General features: G+C 44.4%; 1 protein-coding gene across 3 annotated transcripts in view; it reads left to right on the top strand.

Moving 5' to 3' along the window:
• The window catches only part of OSBPL10 (oxysterol binding protein like 10), an 857,577-nt gene that overhangs the window by 824,058 nt on the left and 13,296 nt on the right, over positions 1-20,223 (top strand). For all 3 annotated transcript variants that reach the window (XM_056520089.1, XM_056520090.1, XM_056520088.1), the window contains one exon: positions 5,942-6,095. In XM_056520089.1, coding sequence (XP_056376064.1) covers positions 5,942-6,095 — 154 coding nt within the window. The remainder of the gene's footprint in view (positions 1-5,941; positions 6,096-20,223) is intronic.

The following is a 20,223-nucleotide window of genomic DNA, read 5'->3' as shown; positions in this document are numbered from 1 at the left end:
GCAGTCAGCTGGGTAACAGTTAGAAAACGGGGTAGAGGGAAAAGTTTCAGGGAGGCTAGTCCTGATCTGGCACACCCCAAGAACCAGCAGTCATGGTTCACATTGGCACCAATGACAAAATAAGAGGTAGGTGAAGTGTCCTTAAAAATGATTTCAGGGACTTAGGCCGCAAGCTTAAGGCAAGGACCTTGGAGGTAATATTTTCTGAAATATTACCTTTACCAAGAGCCACACCAAAGAGGCAGCAGGAGATTAGGGAGGTGAACAAGTGGCTCAGAAACTGGTGTAGGAAGAAGGGGTTTGAGTTCATGGAGAACTGGGACGACTTTGCGGTCGGTTACCGGCTCTACCGTAGGGACGGCCTGCACCTCAATGGGGAGAAGATGGCTAGAAGGGTGTAGGAGTGTTTAAACTAGGGACTGGGGGGAGGGAACCTACAACATAGAGGGGGAAGATAGTGTAGACAGAGAGGAAGGACTTATTAATGTACCTGGGGGTGGAGTGGAGGGAGGGGTTAGAATAGTTAATAGGGATAGGCTTCATAGAAAAAAAACATACACCATTGAATTGTATGTTGACTAATGTCAGAAGTCTGTCCAATAAAACTGATGAACTGGAGTTTATAATGTCTGAGGAGGATTATGACATAGTAGGTATAACAGAGACTTGGTTGGACAATAGCTGTGACTGGGCGGTCAACATACAGGGTTATAGTCTATTCAGGAGGGGTCGGACAAAACGGAAAGGGGGAGGAGTTTGTCTTTATGTAAAGTCCAGTCTGAAGGACGCACTATGGGTAGAAATATATGGAGATTAAAAATTAAAAAAATTCTGATAGGGGTTTGCTATAAGCCACCAAACATAATGGAAGAGGCAGAAGATCAATTACTGAGGCAAATAAACAAGGCAGCAAATCAGAATGAGGTGATAATAATGGGGGACTTCAACTATCCTGATATAAACTGGGAGATTGAGACCTGGGAATCTCATAAAGGAAACAGGTTTCTGACTATAGCTAAAGAAAATGATCTGTCCCAAATGGTGCAGGACCCGACTAGATTTAATATTAACCAACAGACCTGACAGAGTAACTAATATGCAAGTAGAAGGACACCTAGGAAATAGTGATCATAATACACATTATAACTTGTTTTTCAATAAAAGAATCTTGCGAGGGGCCACAAAAACAATGAACTTTAGGAAGGCAAAGTTTAACCAACTCAGAGAAGCCTTAACAATATAAAATGGGATAATGTCCTCAGAAACAAGAATACTGACACTAAATGGGAGACTTTTAAAAATATCTTAAACTCTCATTGTAAGATGTATATACCTTATGGGAATAAAAGGGCCAGAAATAAAAGAAAACCAATATGAATGAATAAAAACGTTAAAGGGCAATAAAAGACAAAAATAAAGCATTAAAATGACTAAACAAGATGGCAGTGAAGAAGCATTAAAAAGCTATAGAGAAAAAAGTTAAATATGTAAAAAAAACAGATAAAAGCCACAAAAATTGACAGAAAGACTCATTGCCCAAGAGAGTAAAACTAACCCCAAAATGTTATTTAACTATATAAATAGCAAAAAGGTCAAAAATGAAAGTGTAGGGCCTTTAAAAAATGATGAGGAAGAAATTATAAATGTGGATCAGGAAAAGCAGATATATTAAACATATTCTTCTCTACAGTATTCACCGAGGAAAAGGAAAGGCCAGGTGAAATACAGCGGGATAAGGTAAACTCCCCAGTACAGGTCACCTGCCTAACACAGGAAGAAGTACAGTGCTGCCTACAAAAAATCAAAATAGACAAATCACCAGGTCCAGATGGCATTCACCCCTGTGTTCTAAAGGAATTAAGTAATGTAATAGACAGACCCCTGTTCCCCAGGACTGGCGTATGGCAAATGTGGTGCCAATATTTAGAAAGGGGACAAAAGGTGACCCCGGGAATTTTACACCTTTTTAGTTTAATCTCTGTTGTATGTAAATAGTTTGAGGGTTTTCTAAGAGATGCTATTTTGGAATATCTTGATAAAAATAAATGTATGATACCATATCAGCATGGCTTTATCAGGGATCGGTCCTGTCAAACTAACCCAATCAGCTTTTATGAGGAGGTGAGCTCCAGACTGGACCAGGAGCCATGTTGTATATCTCGATTTTTCCAAAGTATTTGATACGGTGCCACATAAAAGGTTGGTGCATAACATGAAAAGCATGGGGCTGGGGGAAAACTGGCTCAGTGATAGGAAACAGACGGTGGTTATTAATGGTACTTATTCTGATTGGGTGACTGTTACTAGTGGGGTACCACAGGGGTCAAGTCGTGGGTCCTGTCCTATTTAATATATTCATTAATGACCTTGAAGAGGGGGTTGAATAGTAAAGTAGCAATCTTTGCAGATGATACTAAATTCTGTAAAGCGGTAAACACTATAGAGGACAGTGCACTGTTACAGATGGATCTGGATAAGTTGGAGTTTTGGGCTGGGAAGTGGCAGATGAGGTTCAACACTGATAAATGTAAGGTTATGCACATGGGGAGGAAAAATCCAGGATGGGATTATGTATTGAATCTTAGTTAACAGTAAATTTAGTTGTAGTGACCAGTGTCGGGCAACTGCAGCCAAGGCAAATAAAATCATGGGGTGCATCAATAGGGGCATAGATGCCCACGACAAGGAAATAATTCTACAGCTGTACAAATCACTAGTCAGACCACACATAGAATACTGTGTACAATACTGGGCACCAGTGTACAAGAAAGATATAGTGGAGCTGGAGGGGGTTCAAAGACAGGCAATCAGGGTTATAGGGGGAATGGGATGACTACAGTACCCAGAAAGATTCTCAGAATTAGGGTTATTTAGTTTAGAAAAAAGAAAGCTTAGGGGTGACCTAATAACTATGTATAAATATATCAGGGGACAGTACAGAGATCTTTCCCATGATTACATAGTTACATAGTTCTCTGTACTGTCCCCTGATATATTTATACATAGTTATTAGGTCACCCCTATTAGGTCACCCCTGGGGATCTATTTATACCCAGGACTGTATCTATAACAAGGGGGCATCCTCTACATTTAAAGGAAAAAAAGGTTTCTACACCAGCACAGACAGGGGTTCTTTACTGTAAAAGCAGTGAGACTGTGGAATTCTCTGCCTGAGGAGGTGGTCATGGTGAACTCTGTAAAAGAATTCAAAAGGGGTCTGGATGCATTTTTGGAGAGTAATAACATCACCAGTTATGTGTACTAGATTTATAGGGACAGAATGTTGATCCAGGGAATTATTCTGACTGCCATATTTGGAGTCGGGAAGGAATTTTTACATCTAGTATGAGTTTTTTTTTTCTTTCCTCTGGATCAACTCAGTAGGGACTCATTAGGGTTATAGGTTGAACTTGATGGACTCTGGTCTTTTTTCAACCTTATGAACTATGTTACTATGTACTAACTAGTCTGGCCTTCTGATGAAGCACCAGTTTGTGCAAAACGGTTTCCGTTGCCTGCGGTATCACCCCCCCCCCCCCCCCCCCCGCTTGTCCCACTCCTGTAACGCTATATGTGAGTATGTATCAATAAAGTTAAGATTTGAAGACCAAAATTGGTGAGTTGCCGACCATTTTTCTACTTGCTTACACGTTTGGATTATTGCTACATTTCAGTCAGAGCACCACCATACCCTTCATTCAAGCAATCTTCACCTCAAGTACGTATCATTAGTGTGCTTGTTACCCCGCAATGTCGGACTTTACCCTTTTTTGCTATCAACAAGAGGTCATTTTTGAAAAACTGCCTGGGAGACCAAAATAGCTGAAAATGCTAACTGAAAAACACCAAGTGAATATGGCATTTGCAGTTCCCTTTTGACCTGCAGCTAACATCTGGCTGTGCGGCAGAATGGGCGTGTTTTTGGGTGAAAAACCTTAGTGGAATTCTAGCCTAATACAGCATGTGATTTCATATAAAACCTCTGAAATCAAAGGCATATTGATGTACATTATGGACTCTATGGGAGCCATATTAGGAACTGATACAACACAGACTAGTAATATGGCCATGTACACGAGACCATATACACTGTTCAAAAAAATAAAGGGAACACTAAGATATCACATCCTAGATCTGAATGAATGAACTAATTGTATGAAATACTTTCATCTTTTGAATATGCTGACAGCAAAATAACACAAAAATGATCAATGGTAATCAAATTTATCAACCCATGGATGTCTGAATATGGAGTCACACTCAAAATCAAAGCGGAAAACCACACTACATCAAAGTTGGATCAGCCTGTAATGTCCTTAAAACAAGTCCAAATGAGGCTCAGTAGTGTGTGTGGCCTCCATGTGCCCGTATGACCTCCCTACAATGCCTGGGCATGCTCTTGATGAGGTGGCTCCTGGACAGTCTGTGGTGCAAAGGGGCATTGGTGGGTGGAGCAAAACATGATGTCCCAGATGTGCTCAATCGGATTCAGGTCTGGGGAACAGGCGGGCCAGTCCAGAGCATCACTGCCTTCCTCTTGCAGGAACTCCTGACACACTTCATCCACATGAGGTCTAGCATTGTCTTGCATTAGGAGGAACCCAGGGCCTCATCTTGGTACCTAATGGCAGTCAGGCTACCTCTGGCAAGCACATGGAGGGCTGTGCGGCCCCCCCAAAGAAATGCCACCCCACACCATTACTGACCCACCGCCAAACCGGTCATGCTGGAGGATATTGCAGGCAGCAGAACATTCTCCACGGCGTCTCCAGACTCTGTCACGTCTGTCACATATGCTCTGTGTGAACCTGCTTTCATCTGTGAAGAGCACAAGGCACCAGTGGTGAATTAGCCAATATTTGCAAATGCCAAATGTCCTGCACGGTATTGGACTGTAAGCACAACCCCAACCTGTGGATGTCGGACCCTCATATCTCCCTCATGGAGTCTGTTTTTGACCATTTGAGTGGACACATGCACATCTGTGGCCTGCTGGAGGTCATTTTGCAGGGCTCTGGCAGTGCTCCTCCTTGCACAAAGGCGGAGGTAGCGGTCCTGCTGCTGGGTTGTTGCCCCCCTATCGCCTCCTCCACGTCTCCTGATGTACTGGCCTGTCTCCTGGTAGCGCATCCATGCTCTGGACACTACGCTTACAGACACAGCAAACCTTCTTGTCACAGCTCGCATTGATGATGTGTCATTTTGGATGAACTGCACTACCTGAGCCACTTGTGTGGGTTGTAGACTCCGTCTCATGCTACCACTAGAGTGGAAGCGATGCCAGCATTCAAAAGTGACCAAAACATCAGCCAGGAAGCATAGGAACTGAGAAGTGGTCTGTAGTCCCCACCTGCAGAACCACTAATTGAACAGAACCTTGCTAATTGCCTACAATTTCCACCTGTTGTCTGTTCCATTTGCACCACAGCATGTGAAATTGATTGGTGTTGCTTCCTGAGTGGAAAGTGTGATTTGACAGAAGTGAGATTGTGACTTGGCGTTACATTGTGTTGTTTCCTTCTATTTTTTTGAGCAGTGTACTTTAATATCCATAGAGAATTTCCAAAAGGGCATGTTCATGTAATGGATTTTTCCACAGATTTTCACTTTTATGAGTTTGGTTTGGCTGTGTTATGTTGGCTACCTAAGTATGTTGGCTTGATATGTTGGCTAGCTAAGTAAAAGGCCCCCCAATCTGCATTATAAAAATCTGCACTGTGTAAACTATTGTACAGATTCACCTTGAAGACAATTGGATGCGGATTGCAAACAGAATTTGCGTGGATTTTTGTGCAGAAAATCTGATGCAAAGATGCCCTAAGACTTTACTGCTAAGTTTCTACTGCTCCCATAAAATAAACATTTTGGAGAATTTGCACTCTTAACACTTATGTCCTGATGGAAGTCAGTGATAAATGTATTTCATAAATTTTTTTCGCAGGCGTATTTGGGAAAATGTTACCAATGCCCTAAAATCAGATAACATTGAGGTAGCATCCGAGCACAAGCACCAACTGGAAGAAAGACAGAGGGCAGAAGCAAGGCAGAGGGCGTCTACTAACACTCCATGGAAGCCAAAGTATTTTATCCAAGAGGTAAGTTAATATTGAATTTTCTATACAGCCTATGACTCTTTATTTCTGATTAGCCTTAATAAACTAAACCCAATATCAAATCCATTTTTAGTATAAAGTATAAAGTTGTATTGTTACCTCAGATACACTAATGTATTCAAGTCCATTTAAACATGTATTGGATGAAATGTAATATATTAATCAGCAATAATACTTGCATCATAGGGATGACACTTAGCAGATGATGAGGCAGACGATGAAGGGCTTTCTCTGTTATTATCTCCCATGTATATAGGGCTTTGATGCTCATAACTTTTCAGATATAAAAGCGTTGCTATGTGAAGCATCATGAAACATTTTAACTCTGTCCTATTGCTATAAGCAAGAAGCTATTGAATAGTTTACTGTCAAGATAATAGACTGTAATTGAATTAGGACTATGCAGTCGATCACAGCCTAATGCCTACCAACCTCAAAAACCATACCTTAACCCCTTGGTACAGAGCCCATTATGACCCTAAGGACAGGCGCATTTTTTGCAAATCTGACCACTGTCACTTTAAGCATTAATAACTCTGGGATGCTTTTATTTATAAATTTGATTCCGAGATTGTTTTTTTCGTGACATATTCTACTTTATGGTAGTGGTAAAATTTCGTTGATACTTGCATCATTTCTTGGTGAAAAATTCAAAAATGTCATGAAAAATTTGAAAATTTTGCATTTTTCTAACTTTGAAGCTCTCTGCTTATAAGGAAAATAGGCATTCCAAATAAATTATATATTTATTCACATATACTATATGTCTACTTTATATTTGCATCATAAAATTGACATGTTTTTACTTTGGAAGACATCAGAGGGCTTCAAAGTTCAGCAGCAATTTTCATATTTTTCTAAAAAATTTCAAATTCGGAATTTTTCAGGGACCAGTTCAGCTTAGAAGTGAGTTTGAAGGGCCTTCATATTAGAAATAACAAACAAATGACACAATTATAAAAACTGCACCCCTCAAAGTATCCAAAATGATATTCTGTGAGTGTGTTAACCCTTTAGGTGTTTCACAGGAATAGCAGCAAAGTGAAGGAGAAAATTCTAAATCTTCAAAATCTTTTTACACTTGCATGTTCCTGTAGACCCAGTTTTTGAATTTTTACAAGTGGTAATAGGAGAAAAAGCCCCCCAAAATTTGCAACCCAATTTCTCTCGAGTAAGGAAATACCTCATATGTGTGTGTCAAGTGTTCGGCGGGCGCAGCAGAGGGCTCAGAAGGGAAGGAGCAACAATGGGATTTTGGAGAGTGAATTTTGCTGAAATGGTTTTTGGGGGGCATGTCACATTTAGAAAGCCCCTATGGTGCCAGAACAGCAGAAAACCCCACATGGCATACCATTTTGGAAACTACACCCCTCAAGGTACGTAACAAGGGGTCCAGTTAGCCATAACACCTCACAGGTGTTTGACGAATTTTCGTTAAAATCGGATGTGTAAATGGAAAAAAAAAATTTCACTACAGTGCCGTTGTTCCCCCAAATTTACCATTTTTACAAAGGGTAATGGGAGAAAATGCCCCCCAAAATTTGTAACCCCATCTCTTCTGAGTATGGAAATACCCCATGTTAGGACGTAAAATGCTCTGTGGGGGAACTACAATGCTCAGAAGAGAAGGAGTCACATTTGGCTTTTTGAAAGCAAATTTTGCTGAAATTGTTTTTGGGGGGCATGTCGCATTTAGGAAGCCCCTGTTGTGCCAGAACAGCAAAAAATACCCACATGGCATATTATTTTGGAAACTACACCCGTTAAGGAACGTAACAAGGGGTACAGTGAGCCTTAACTACCCACAGGTGTTTGATGACTTTTTGTTAAAATTGGATGTGTAAATGAGAAAACTTTTTTTTTTTTTTACTAAAATGCTGTTTTTTCCCAAAATTTTACATTTTTACAAGGGGTAATAGGAGAAAATGACCCCCAAAATTTGTAACCACATTTCTTCTGAGTGTGGACGTCAAGTGCTCTGCTGGCGAACTACAATGCTCAGAAGAGGAGGAGCGCCATTGAGCTTTTGGAAAGAGAATTTGTTTGGAATGGTAGTCAGGGGCCATGTGCGTTTATAAAGTCCCCCGTGGTGCCAGAACAATGGACCCCCCCACATGTGATTGGAAACTACACCCCTCACAGAATTTAATAAGGGGTGCAGTGAGTATTTACACCCTACTGGCGTTTGACAGATCTTTGGAACAGTGGGCTGTGCAAATGAAAAATTACATTTTTCATTTTCACGGACCACTGTTCCAAATTTCTGTCAGACACCTGTGGGGCGTAAATGCTCACTGCACCCCTTATTACATTACATGAGGGGTGTAGTTTCCAAAATGGGGTCACATGTGGGGGGTCCATTTTTCTGGCACTAATGGGGCTTTGTAAACACACGTGGCCTTCAATTCCGGACAAATTTTCTCTTCAAAATCCCAATGGCACTCCTTCTCTTCTCATTGTAGTTCGCCCGCAGAGCACTTTTTTCTACATATGGGGTATTTTCTTACTCAGAAGAAATGGGGTTACAAATTTTGGGGGGCTTTTTTCCTATTTTCCCTTGTGAAAAGGAAAAATTTAGGGTAATACCAGCATTTTAGTGAAAACATATTTTTTTTCATTTTCCCATCCAAATTTAATGAAAATTCATCAAACACCTGTGGAGTGTTAAGGCTCACTATAACCCTTGTCACGTTCCGTGAGAGGTGTAGTTTACAAAATGGGGTCATATGTGGTTATTAGTGTTGCTCGCGAATATTGACAATGCAAATTTTATTCGCGAATATCACATATTCGCGAATATAGCATTATATATTCGTAATTATGAATATTCGTTTTTTTTAATTTTATTTCACAATACACATCACAGTGATCACCCCTCTCTGCTTCCAGCTTGTGTGGTCTAAAGAAGGCTCTAATACTACTGTGTGAGACTGGCATGCGAATTTTCGCTTATGCTAATTCGCTTATGCTAATGTTTACATATGCACAATTTTCACATATGGTAATTTTCGCATGTGCGAATTTTCGCATATGCAAAAATAAAACGCGAATATTACGAATATGCGAATTTAGCGAATATATGACGACTATTCGTCCATATATTCGAGAAATATCGCAAATTCGAATATGGCCTATGCCGCTCAACACTAGTGGTTATTTATGTTTTTGCGTTTATATCAGAACCGCTGTAAAATCAGCCACCCTTGTGAAAATTACCAATTTAGGCCTCAAATGTACATGGTGCGCTCTCACTCCTGAGCCTTGTTGTGCGCCCGCAGAGCATTTTACGCCCACATATGGGGTATTTCCGTACTCAGGAGAAATTGCGTTACAAATTTTGGGGGTCTTTTTTTCCTTTTACTGCTTGTGAAAATAAAAAGTATAGGGCAACACCAGCATGTTAGTGTAATTTTTTTTACACTAACAGGCTGGTGTAGCCCCCAACTTTTCCTTTTCATAAGAGGTAAAAGGAGAATAAAGCCCCCCAAAATTTGTAGTGCAATTTCTCCCGAGTACGGAAATACCCCATATGTGGCCCTAAACTGTTTCCTTGAAATACGACAGGGCTCCGAAATGAGAGAGCTCCATGCGCATTTGAGGACTAAATTAGGGATTGCATAGGGGTATTCTACGCCAGTGATTCCCAAACAGGGTGCCTCCAGCTGTTGCTAAACTCCCAGCATGCCTGGACAGTCAGTGGCTGTCCGGAAATGCTGGGAGTTGTTGTTTTGCAACAGCTGGAGCCTCCGTTTTGGAAACACTTCCGTACAATATGTTTTTCATTTTTATTGGGTGGACAGTGTAAGGGGGTGTATATGTAGTGTTTTACCCTTTAATATGTGTTAGTGTAGTGTAGTGTTTGTAGGGTACATTCGCACTGGCGTGTTACGGTGAGTTTCCCGCTAGGAGTTTGCGCCGCGGCGAAAAATTTGCAGCAGGAAACTTACTGTAAACCTGCCTGTGTGAATGTACAGCTGTGCTAGGCATGATAGGAGTTGTAGTTTTGCAAGATCTGGAGGGATACAGTTTAGAGACCACTGTACAGTGGTCTCAAACTGTAGCCCTCCATCTATTGCAAAACTACATATTCCAGCATGCCCAAACAGCTGTCTGAGCATGCTGGGAGATGTAGTTTTTCAACATCTGGAGGGCTACAGGTTAGAGACCACTGTATAGTGGTCTCAGACTGTAGCCATCCAGATGTTTCTAGGCAACTTACCGGCTTCCGTAGGATCCAGGGAGCCGTCCTTGTCTGCCGCACAACATCCTTGCCCACCGATCACCGTCACCCGCTGCCTCCGGATGGGTAAGTGGATCTTCTGCCGTCGGTCCTCTATGGTTTCCCCGTCCTGCCCCACCTATTGTGGGGGGGCAGGATGGGGAAAACGAAAGTTAACCCCCCGCCCCAATCTGCTATTGGTCATCGCTTCTGATGACCAATTGCAGGGATAGGAGGGGTTGCACCCCTGCCACCTCACTCCTATCCCTTCAGGGGGATGGTAGGTGTCTTAGACAACCGCGATCCCCCTTATTTTCCGGGTCACCATAGATCCCGTATGACCCGGAATCGGAGCAAATCGCAAGTGTGAATTCATTTGCGATTTGCGCTGATCGCCGACATGGGGGGGGGGGGGGGTCGGATGACCCCCCTGGGCATTTGCACGCGGGACCGAAATTCCCACGGGCGTATGCTTACGCCCTTTGTCCTTAAGTACCAGGATGCAAGGGTGTATGCATACGCCCTTCGTCCCCAACAGGGTAATCTGGTCAGCCTGCAAAACCTCTGTAGTTATGGGTTGAATCAATAACTATTCTTGACTGAGCATATATGTACAGTCAATTCAGAAAGACTGTGCATTAGTTAAAGTAGTTTATGCGATTTAAACCACTCAGAAGACCATGATGCCCACTGCTCTCTAAATATGAAAATTGTACATACAATACTGTAGATCCCTCTGAAGATGATCATCCAAAATTGTAATGAAAAAAGTATTCTTGAGAGATGGTCTTCACGACCAAAAGAATCATTATATATATACATATACATATATATATATATATAAATATATATATATATATATATATATATATATATATATATATATATAGAATAGAAGAGACTGTCCTCACTCAGTAACTGTGCCCTCTATATGGCCTTACTCAGTAATAATGTTTCCTTTGTGTCCACACTCTGTAATAGTGTCCCAATAGTTTCAGCAACGATAGTCCCTTTTGCCTCCTCGAATAAAATTCCCCTAATCAGTAGTAATTCCCCTCTCGCCCCACTCATTATTAATCCTCTTTTATTTTTTATTTTTTTGCCCAAACTCAAAAACAGTTTTCCCTTTGTGCCCCCATTCAGCAATACTACCTCCACTCCGTAATTATGTACCCTTTGTGACCGTATTCTGTTATAGTGCTCACATTTAGTATCAATTGTACTGCAGTTCCCAGCAGAGCATGTTCAGCAGTACCCTTTTGCAGGACAAATGCTTTGTCCTTTTGTTCTTTGGAATGGAAGATCACCCATAGATTGATACTCCACCAGTCATAATCTAATGTTCTGCCCCAAGAATAGAAATACAACTTTAATTTCAAATGTTCAATTTGTTAAAGTGAAACTGTCACCACCGTACAGGTAGGGAGGTGCAGTTACCATTGCATAGAGAAGAATGTGCAGTAAATGCTGGTGCTTTTACTCACATTCGCCATGGTCTGTAAAGGAAAATTCTTACTTTATTCTGATGCCGGGCCACAGTCGGATGGGCCGGCCAACTCCCGCAGGGGCACGCCCCCTCTCCACCTCCTCTCTGCTCTTAGCTGGGAGCACTGCACGTCAATCTTGCTGATCCTAATCCCCTCCCCAGCTCCCTCCCCAGCTCCCCCTAATTGGAGCCAATTTCTTTCTCAAATCCCTACCAAGGACAATTTTCACTCATTGATTTCTGAGGTGAAGGACACTTGCCGTGCTGAGATATCTTCCCTCCGGTAGGATCTCCAGTTGGTCTCGGATAGGGTTGAAGTGTTGGAGGAAGCTCATGATTCTACCAGGTCCTCTGTCACTCAGCTGCCGGCTGCCTTGGCTGCTCAGTCTACTTTCATCACTGATCTCCATGACCATGTTGAAGATTTGGACAATCGTGGGAGACGTAACAACATCAGGGTACGTGGTCTCCCGGAGGCGACGAGGGATGAGAATCTCCAGGTGACTCTGGAGGCTATCTTCAATACTATCCTGGGGGAGACCCCTACGCATAAAATAAAGCTGGATCGTGCCCACCGGGCCCTCCGTCCCAAATCTTCTACTGGTGTGCCAAGGGACGTTGTGTGTTGTGTCCATGATTTCCAGCTGAAGGAGGCCATCATGGTGAAAGCCCGTAACCTGCGGAACTTTGACTTTGATGGTGCCCATATACAACTGTATCAGGATCGCTTATGGATTACCCTCAGGAAGAAGCGGATGCTTCAGCCTCTTCTTTCAACCCCACGGAACATCCACATGGCTTACAGATGGAACTTTCCGTTCACCCTTCATGCCCGAAAGGATGGACGCTCTGCTGTATTGCGGTCCTACTTGGACCTCCCTGCTTTCTGCTTGACGCTGGAAATTCCTGTGCCTCAGATGGTAAATTGAGGCCTATCTCCCACTCCTCCCCCTCTCCTTCCAGTGTTGCAGCCGGTCCGCAATCAGCGGTCTGGTTCGAGGCGTTCACCTGCTCCTTCTGGACAGCCGGGCCTCCCCCATTTGCCGCCATGATGGTACTCTCCTTACTGCTGCCTCACTGCTGTGCCTTGAGACCATTGTTTCTCGCTAGCCTGATGGTCCCTAATGTGTTGGGGTCTCCCTAAGTGTAGCCTTGATCTCGGGACCTGTCTTTAGTTTAACTTTTATCTCCTTATTGCCTTATTATTTCTGAGATGTACTTAGTATTCTATAATGTCACGGTTCAGTCTAATTATTTAGCATGGCCTGGGAGGGGCAGAGCTGGACCTGTTGAGTCGTTCTCTTCTTCCTGGTTGTCGCTCAGTTCCCCACCGAGGCCATGCCTTCTGATAGGTTGCTTTTACTATGTATGAGTCTTTGGTTCTACTGGTTTTGTTGGGCCTCCACTCTGACCTCAGGGCCATTGGTTTGTTTCTTGGTGTGTTCTTTCTTTGTTTCTCTTTGTCTCTCTTTGTTTGTGCCATCTTGTCTTGTGATGTCCTCCCTGTCCTTTGGTCTTCCTTCCCACCCCTGTTTTTCCTCTCCATCTTTTTCTTTTAGGCTTGTTGGGATCGGATCTCTTCTCACCAGGTTCTGTAGTGGGCGTTCTCCCTCCTGGACCATTCTTTTCTGCTTCATAGGCCCTGGTGAGTGTACTGGTTTATTTGCTTCTTCCTCTTTTTGGTATCCATTATGGTCAAGTGCATCACTTTGAATGTGAAGTGTCTGTACTCCCGCCCTAAGAGGTGCCTACTACAGCGGGAGTTGATTGCACTGAAGGCTGATGTTGCTTTTCTCCAGGAGACGCACTTTGACCATACTGGATCTTTTCAGTTTCTCCAACACATCTATCCCCAGGTTTTCTTGGCCACCACGGATAGGAAGGTCGCGGGTGTTGCTGTCTTGATCTTTAGGTCTTCCCCTTGCAGGTAGCTTCCTCTTTTATAGACCCCAAGGGGAGGTTTGTCATTGTGGAGGGTTCCTTGGGGGTAAGCCTCTCTCTCTTCTTTGCAATGTCGATGCTCCGAACTCCTCCCAAATTCCTTTTCTATGCAGGGTTCTGGCTAAGCTTCACAGGTATCCCCCGTCTGCGTGGCTTCTGGGTGGTGATTTTAATTTAATTTTTTCGCCCTCCATGGATCGGCACTCTTTAGCGTAATCTACTCCCTCCTTAGCTCAACTACGCTTGGCGTAAATTTTTAGTCAGCTGATTCAGTCCTCCTCTCTATACTACCTTTGCATCGATCTTTTTCTTTCTACTCTCACCCGCACCGGTTGCACACGCTTATTGATTTTTTTCCGTAACCTCCTGAAGTACGTATGCTTGCTGAAGCTTCCCTAGAACCGATTTTGTGGTCCGATCATAGTCCGGTCTTGCTCTACTTTTCTCCTCTGTCTACCTCGCCCCGTTTCTGTCACTGGCATCTCAACAACTCTCTTCTTAAATTTCTGCCCTTTCGGAAATTGATCCAGGCGTGTGTTTCTGAGTATTTTACTACTAATAATGGCTCTATTGCTTCGCAGGCCACTCTTTGTGAGGCGCATAAATCAGTAGTCCATGGTGATTGTATTGCCCTTGCCTCAAGAAGGATGCCTTGTCTCATTCCCGGGAGCTTTGTGCTGAGATTTCTAGGCTGGAGGCTTCACTTTTGGTTTCACCTTCCCTTTCGGTGCTGAGGCAACTGGTGGTGGCTCGATATCAACTAGGAGATCTGCTTGCCAGGCGCTTGCATGATCGTGCCGCTGCCCAGTCCCCCAGGCCCTGAAGGACAAAATGGGTACTCTTCACTATCATACTGATGCTATTTACCGTCTTTTCCTGGACTATTATTCTAAATTGTATTCTCTCCCTTCGCAACTACCGTCTGACTCAGGGGAACATGATGCAGCTTTACACTTCTTTTTGTCGCGCTGCGACTTGCCAACCCTATCGGCTGCTGATCGAGCTGTCCTGAATGCTCCGAACACTTCCAAGGAGGTGGCGGGGATTCTTAAATCTCTTCCTAGCGGGCGCTCCCCCGGTCCGGACGGTTTTACTTATCTCTACTAAAAGACGTTTGCTTCTTTCTTGTTTCCTAGGCTTGTTACTTTGTTTAATTCTAAGTTTCTTGGGGGGAGAGGATTCTGCACTCTTTTTTACACTCTTTGATCATTCTTATTCCCAAACCGGGTAAGGATCCCCATGATTGTGCGAGTATTCATAAGGATCAAGTTGGCTTTATTCCCTGCTGCCAAGGAGGGGATAACACTAGACGGGTAGTGGGTCTGATAGACTTAATCAATCGGCACCCAGAAGAGGCCTTGGTCCTTAGCCTTGATGCTGGAAAAGCTGTCAGGGACCGACCGGGGGACAGGGAGAGTGAGCCCTAAACTGACCATAAAACTGCTCTCCCTTCCTACTTGCCCATCCACCCTAACCGGTGGATCAACAACTGGGCGCCAGTCCCTTCCTGAACTAAAGGGCAGGGGCCTAATAAAAACACATACTAATAAATAATCGGTCACAAACCAGAAACATAACAGGAACATAGAACGCTATAACAGATTAAGTTCAGAGGACACAGATCAGTGAGCAGCACAGGGGACACTATGGATCAGCGGTCATTAACAGAGGACACTGTAGATCTCGGACATGAACAGAGGACTCAATGGTCGTGAACAGAGGACACTATAGATCCGTGGTCATGAACAGAGAAAACTATAGATCAGTAGTCATGTACAGAACTCCAGAGATCTGAACATAGAGTTCAAAACACAAGACAGGAAAACGGATAAGTCAACAGACTTTAGGAACAGACAGGAATATAGCATAATCCCCCAGAACATCCAGTAGACACAAAGTCCCCATGTACCAGAAACAGGGATTTATCACTAATCAGGAATATTCGCATTCCCTATGCAAAACTTCCAGTAGACACAAAGTCCCCATGGACAGGTAAAAGGGATGCCTAGATACACAGGATATATTTATAGAACAGTGTTCACACTGAACACAAAACAGGAATAATTGCAATGCCTTCAGAACACCTCCAGTAGACAAGGAGTCCCATGGAGCGGTAACAGGTATGCCTAGATACACAGGGTATATTTATAGAGCACTGTTCACACTGAAAACACAAATTGGACACTCCACTCCACTATAGGAGTAGCCATTAATAATAAATACAAATAGACTACTGGCCAGCGGCACACTCCACCGTGTGGTCAGGATGCTGGCCCAGTAGGAAAACAGAAAAATAAAACACAGAACTTCACATAAATGCATATGAAAGAAAACAGTGTGAACAGACACATAGCAGAAAGGATCAACAAATCCTAAAACCGACTAAACAAATACAGCTTAAAATCCAATAAGAGCATTCCACCTAACATGGCTAAAACCAGAATATACAAAGTTCATGCTAAAACAGACATAGTAGATTAAAAGCTCAAACAAAGAGTGTTTCACCAAGCCTCCATTAGCAGCATAGCCAGCATGTTAGCAGCTAGACTTCAGGAAGTCCATCAGTAAATTAAGTCAATCACCAGCACTGAAGCTAGTCAGTGCTGAACTTAAATAGACACACCCTAAAGGCAATTGGACAACCGAGGCTGAGGCTGAAAAAGCCAGAGACATTAACTATTCCCCAACCAGGAAACATAAAACTGTTCACACAAAACAAATTCAATAGCTGTGTGTGAACACAGACCAGGACAGACATGACAAAGGCCTTTGATAGGCTCAGCTGGCCCTATATGTTTGCTACTCTTCAGAAATTTGGGATTGCTGGGACTTTTCTGACTGTTTTGAGGGGCCTCTATTCTTCTCCTACTGCTGCTATTAAATTCCTCATGTGACTTCTCCAAGTTTCCACATGTTTAACAGAACTCGGCAGGGATGTCCGTTATCTCCCTTGATCCTTGCTCTTTGTATTAAGCCGTTGGCTGCTTTGATTCGGGGGGATCCGGATGTCTCCGGGGTCTGGTTACATGATAGGGATTTTTTAGATCTGTTTATTTGCCGATGATGTTCTCCTGACCCTTCCTGCTTTATACCGGATTCTTCATTCCTATGGGGTAGTTTTGGGCTACAAGGTCAATCTGTCTAAGTCTGAGGCTATGCCTTTGAATCTTCCTCCCTATCTTCTCTACTTCGGGTAAAATTTTCCTTTAAATGGTCTCCCTCTACTCTTAAGTATCTTGGGGTTTTCTTGACCCCCTCTTATGCTTCTCTCTATTCAGCAAAATTTCCCCCTTTATTCCGGGAACTTCGGGGCCTTATGGAAAAATGGCGGCCCCAATACATTTAGTTTTTTGGTCGCATAGCGGACGTTAAAATGACGGTCCTCCCTAAGTTGTTATATTTTTTTTGAGAAGCTCCCAGTAAGTGTCCCTCTCTCTACCCTTCGCTCCTTACAGTCGGCTATCTTTAGCTTTATTTGGAACACCAATAAATATCGATTACCGATGTCCGTTATAATGGCGGGCCGGTCTCATGGTGGAGTTGGCGGTGCAGGACGTGGTGAAGTATTATTGGGCGGCTCATTTGCGCCACCTGGCTGCTTGGTCTTCGTACCAGGCATATAGTCGATGGATGGAGCTTGAGAAGTTATGGCTAGCCCCTGTTCATCCTAACTCTCTCCTCTGACTTCTGGTATGGTGAAGGAATGGGGTTCTCAGGGTCTCTTTTTTTGTTGGGCTGATGTAGTGCATTTCCGCTCCTGTGCCCTCCTGCCCTATAATCAACTGGTGTCTAGGAACGGTCTTCCTCTCCCTGCTCTCTACCTTGGTTTCTCGGCTTACGGGCTTTAAGCAACTGTTCCGTCAGGGGCCGCAGGTTAAGGGTCTCCTTTCGGTTATTTATTACATTCTTAACTCTCCTTTAGGCAGCGCTGACCCTATGCACCATTATATGGGCCGCTGGGAGGAGGTTCTGAATACCAGTATTGCTATCCCACTATGGCGGGTGATTAAAGCCTTGATTTGTACGGCCTATAAGGAAACCCAATTTAAAATTCTCATTGGTTGGTACCATACCCCTGAACTCCTTAACAGACTGATCCCATCTATACCTCGACAATGCTGTCATTGTGGGGTGGAGATTGGGGTCTACGTTTCATATTTTTTGGTTTTGCCCGCTCATTGGGGACTATTGGAGAATGGTAGCCCATCTATTGGTCTCTGTATTATGGGTCACTGTTTCCCTTGATCCCCTGGTTTACCTTTTGCACTTGTCTCCCAGGGTCCTATCCAAAAAAACATTCAAATTTTTATGCATTTTGTCCTAGCGGCTAAGACGCTGATTGCGACATACTGGAAGCAGGCACTCCCTGTGACAGAGAATGAGCTTTCGGCCTGAATTCCTGAGATCCGATCCCTCGAGTCCCTGACTGCCTCTCTGAACATCACTGTACCACTGTTCTTCTCTGTTTGATATCCGTGGGATTATTTTACTGATCGTCAGCCTCCCTGAGCTACTTACCCTCCCCCAGGGCCAGATTAAGACTGCCTGGAAGACGGAGCACTTCATTATGATGCCCCCCCCCCCCCGGGGCGGCTAGAGACTGTATGTCTGTGTACTGCCCCACTTCAGTGCTCCGACCACCGCTCCTCTGGTCCGGGGTCATGATCTACTGCAATGGCCTAGGGGCCATAGCAGCAGGTCCCGGAACCGGAGAAGCGGTGGTCGGAGCACTGAAGATGACGTGTAGGCAACTTACCATGCTTGCATCCTCGTTGCTCAGCTCCTATGGGCGCACGCACAGGACGTCAGTGATGTCCCTGCGTGCGCTACCTCCCTGCGTTTTTAAAGTTATTGCGGGGCCACAGAAAGGTAACCGGGACATCCTTGTGTCCCGAAAAGATCTTTCAGAACACAGGGATGTCCTGCTGAATGTGAAGGGGGGGGGGGAGGAGGAATTACAGTATTTATCTGCGTACAACACACACTGGCATATAACACACACCCTCATTTTCACAGGAAAATTTGAGGGGGGGGGGGGGAAATAAATGTAAAATAAATGACTATAGCTCTGAACTATATGCCTCATCATCCCCCCCAACTTTGATTCCCCTTGATCCTCAGTTTCCCACCCCCCTCCTTCCTCCCCCTTTTATCAGCCTCTGTGCCCCCCTGCCTCCTTTCCCGTGTTTTCCCCTGCTCATCATCCCCCCTACTCATCATTCCCCGCCTGCTCATCATTATCCCCCCTGCTCATCATTACCCCCCCTGCTCATTATTACCCCCCCTGCTCATTACCCCCCTGCTCATCATTACCACCCCTACTCCTTATTACCCCCCCTGCTCACTATTACCCCCCCTGCTCATCATTACCCCCCCTGCTCATCATCCTCCCCCTGCTCATCATTCTCCCCCCTGCTCATCATTCCCCCCCCCTGCTCATTATTACCCCCCCGCTCATTATTACCCCCCTTCTCATCATTACCCCCCCTGCTCATCATTAACCCCCCCCCCCCCCCGCTCATCATCCCCCCCTGCCAATCATTCCCCCCATGATTGCTCCCCCCTCTTCCTCCTTTTTCTATTTTTCATATTTCCTTACCTGGCCGCGCTCGGCAGGCTCAGGTGATGCGTCGGGTCATGTGGGCTGTGACGAGTGACGTCTCCTGCGGCTCCTCTGCACAGCGTCAGGGACGTCACTCGTCATTTCCTGCATCGCTGGGGTGTAATGAAGAAAACTGTGCCCTGCAGGAAATGATGAGTGATGCCCCTGACGCTGTGCAGAGGAGCCGCAGGAGACGTCACTCGTCACAGCCCACATGACCCGACATCACCTAAGCCTGCTGAGCGTGGCCAGGTAAGGAAATATGAAATATAGAAAAAGCAGGAGGAGTCCGGGGCGGGCCCACAGGAGCCGCCGCTGGTCACTGTTTTAAAGTGGCCGCGGCCGGGCTATCGGGGGGGCCCCGATCCGCTACTGAGCAGCCCGCAGGGATGTGCCGAATGTGACGGGGCCCCCTGCGGGCACGGGGCCCTGAGCACCAATGATGATCCGGCCCTGCCCTCCCCCTCTCCCCTTTCTCTTTCTCCTTGTGTTTTTCACACACCCCCCCCCCCCCCTGGTTTGTTTGCTGTTTTGTGTCTCTTTTTATGTTTGTCTTGTGTTTTTTGTAAAAGAGCTCTGCACTCCTTTGTGGAGTTTTTCTTCGTTCCCTGCCTCATTTCGTACCTTGTTTCTCTGTGTTTTTTCTGGCTCTATGTTGCAGAGTTAAGATACCTTATAGTTGTACTGAGTAATACCTGCATTTTTCTCTGATGTAAGATTGCCTATTGTACTCTCAGCCAGAATGTTTTTCCGGGAATATCCGGTATGGTTCTATTATGTTTCCTACGTATTGGAATCTTGTCATTCAATTTCATTTTGGAGAATCTTTAATAAAAATTACAGTTTAAAAAAAAAAAAAAAG

Source organism: Hyla sarda, chromosome 5 (genome assembly GCF_029499605.1).
Source record: "Hyla sarda isolate aHylSar1 chromosome 5, aHylSar1.hap1, whole genome shotgun sequence".
NCBI classification, from domain to species: domain Eukaryota; kingdom Metazoa; phylum Chordata; class Amphibia; order Anura; family Hylidae; genus Hyla; species Hyla sarda.
Note: the sequence above shows the minus strand (reverse complement) of the source record. Positions and strands in the feature narration are given on the sequence as shown.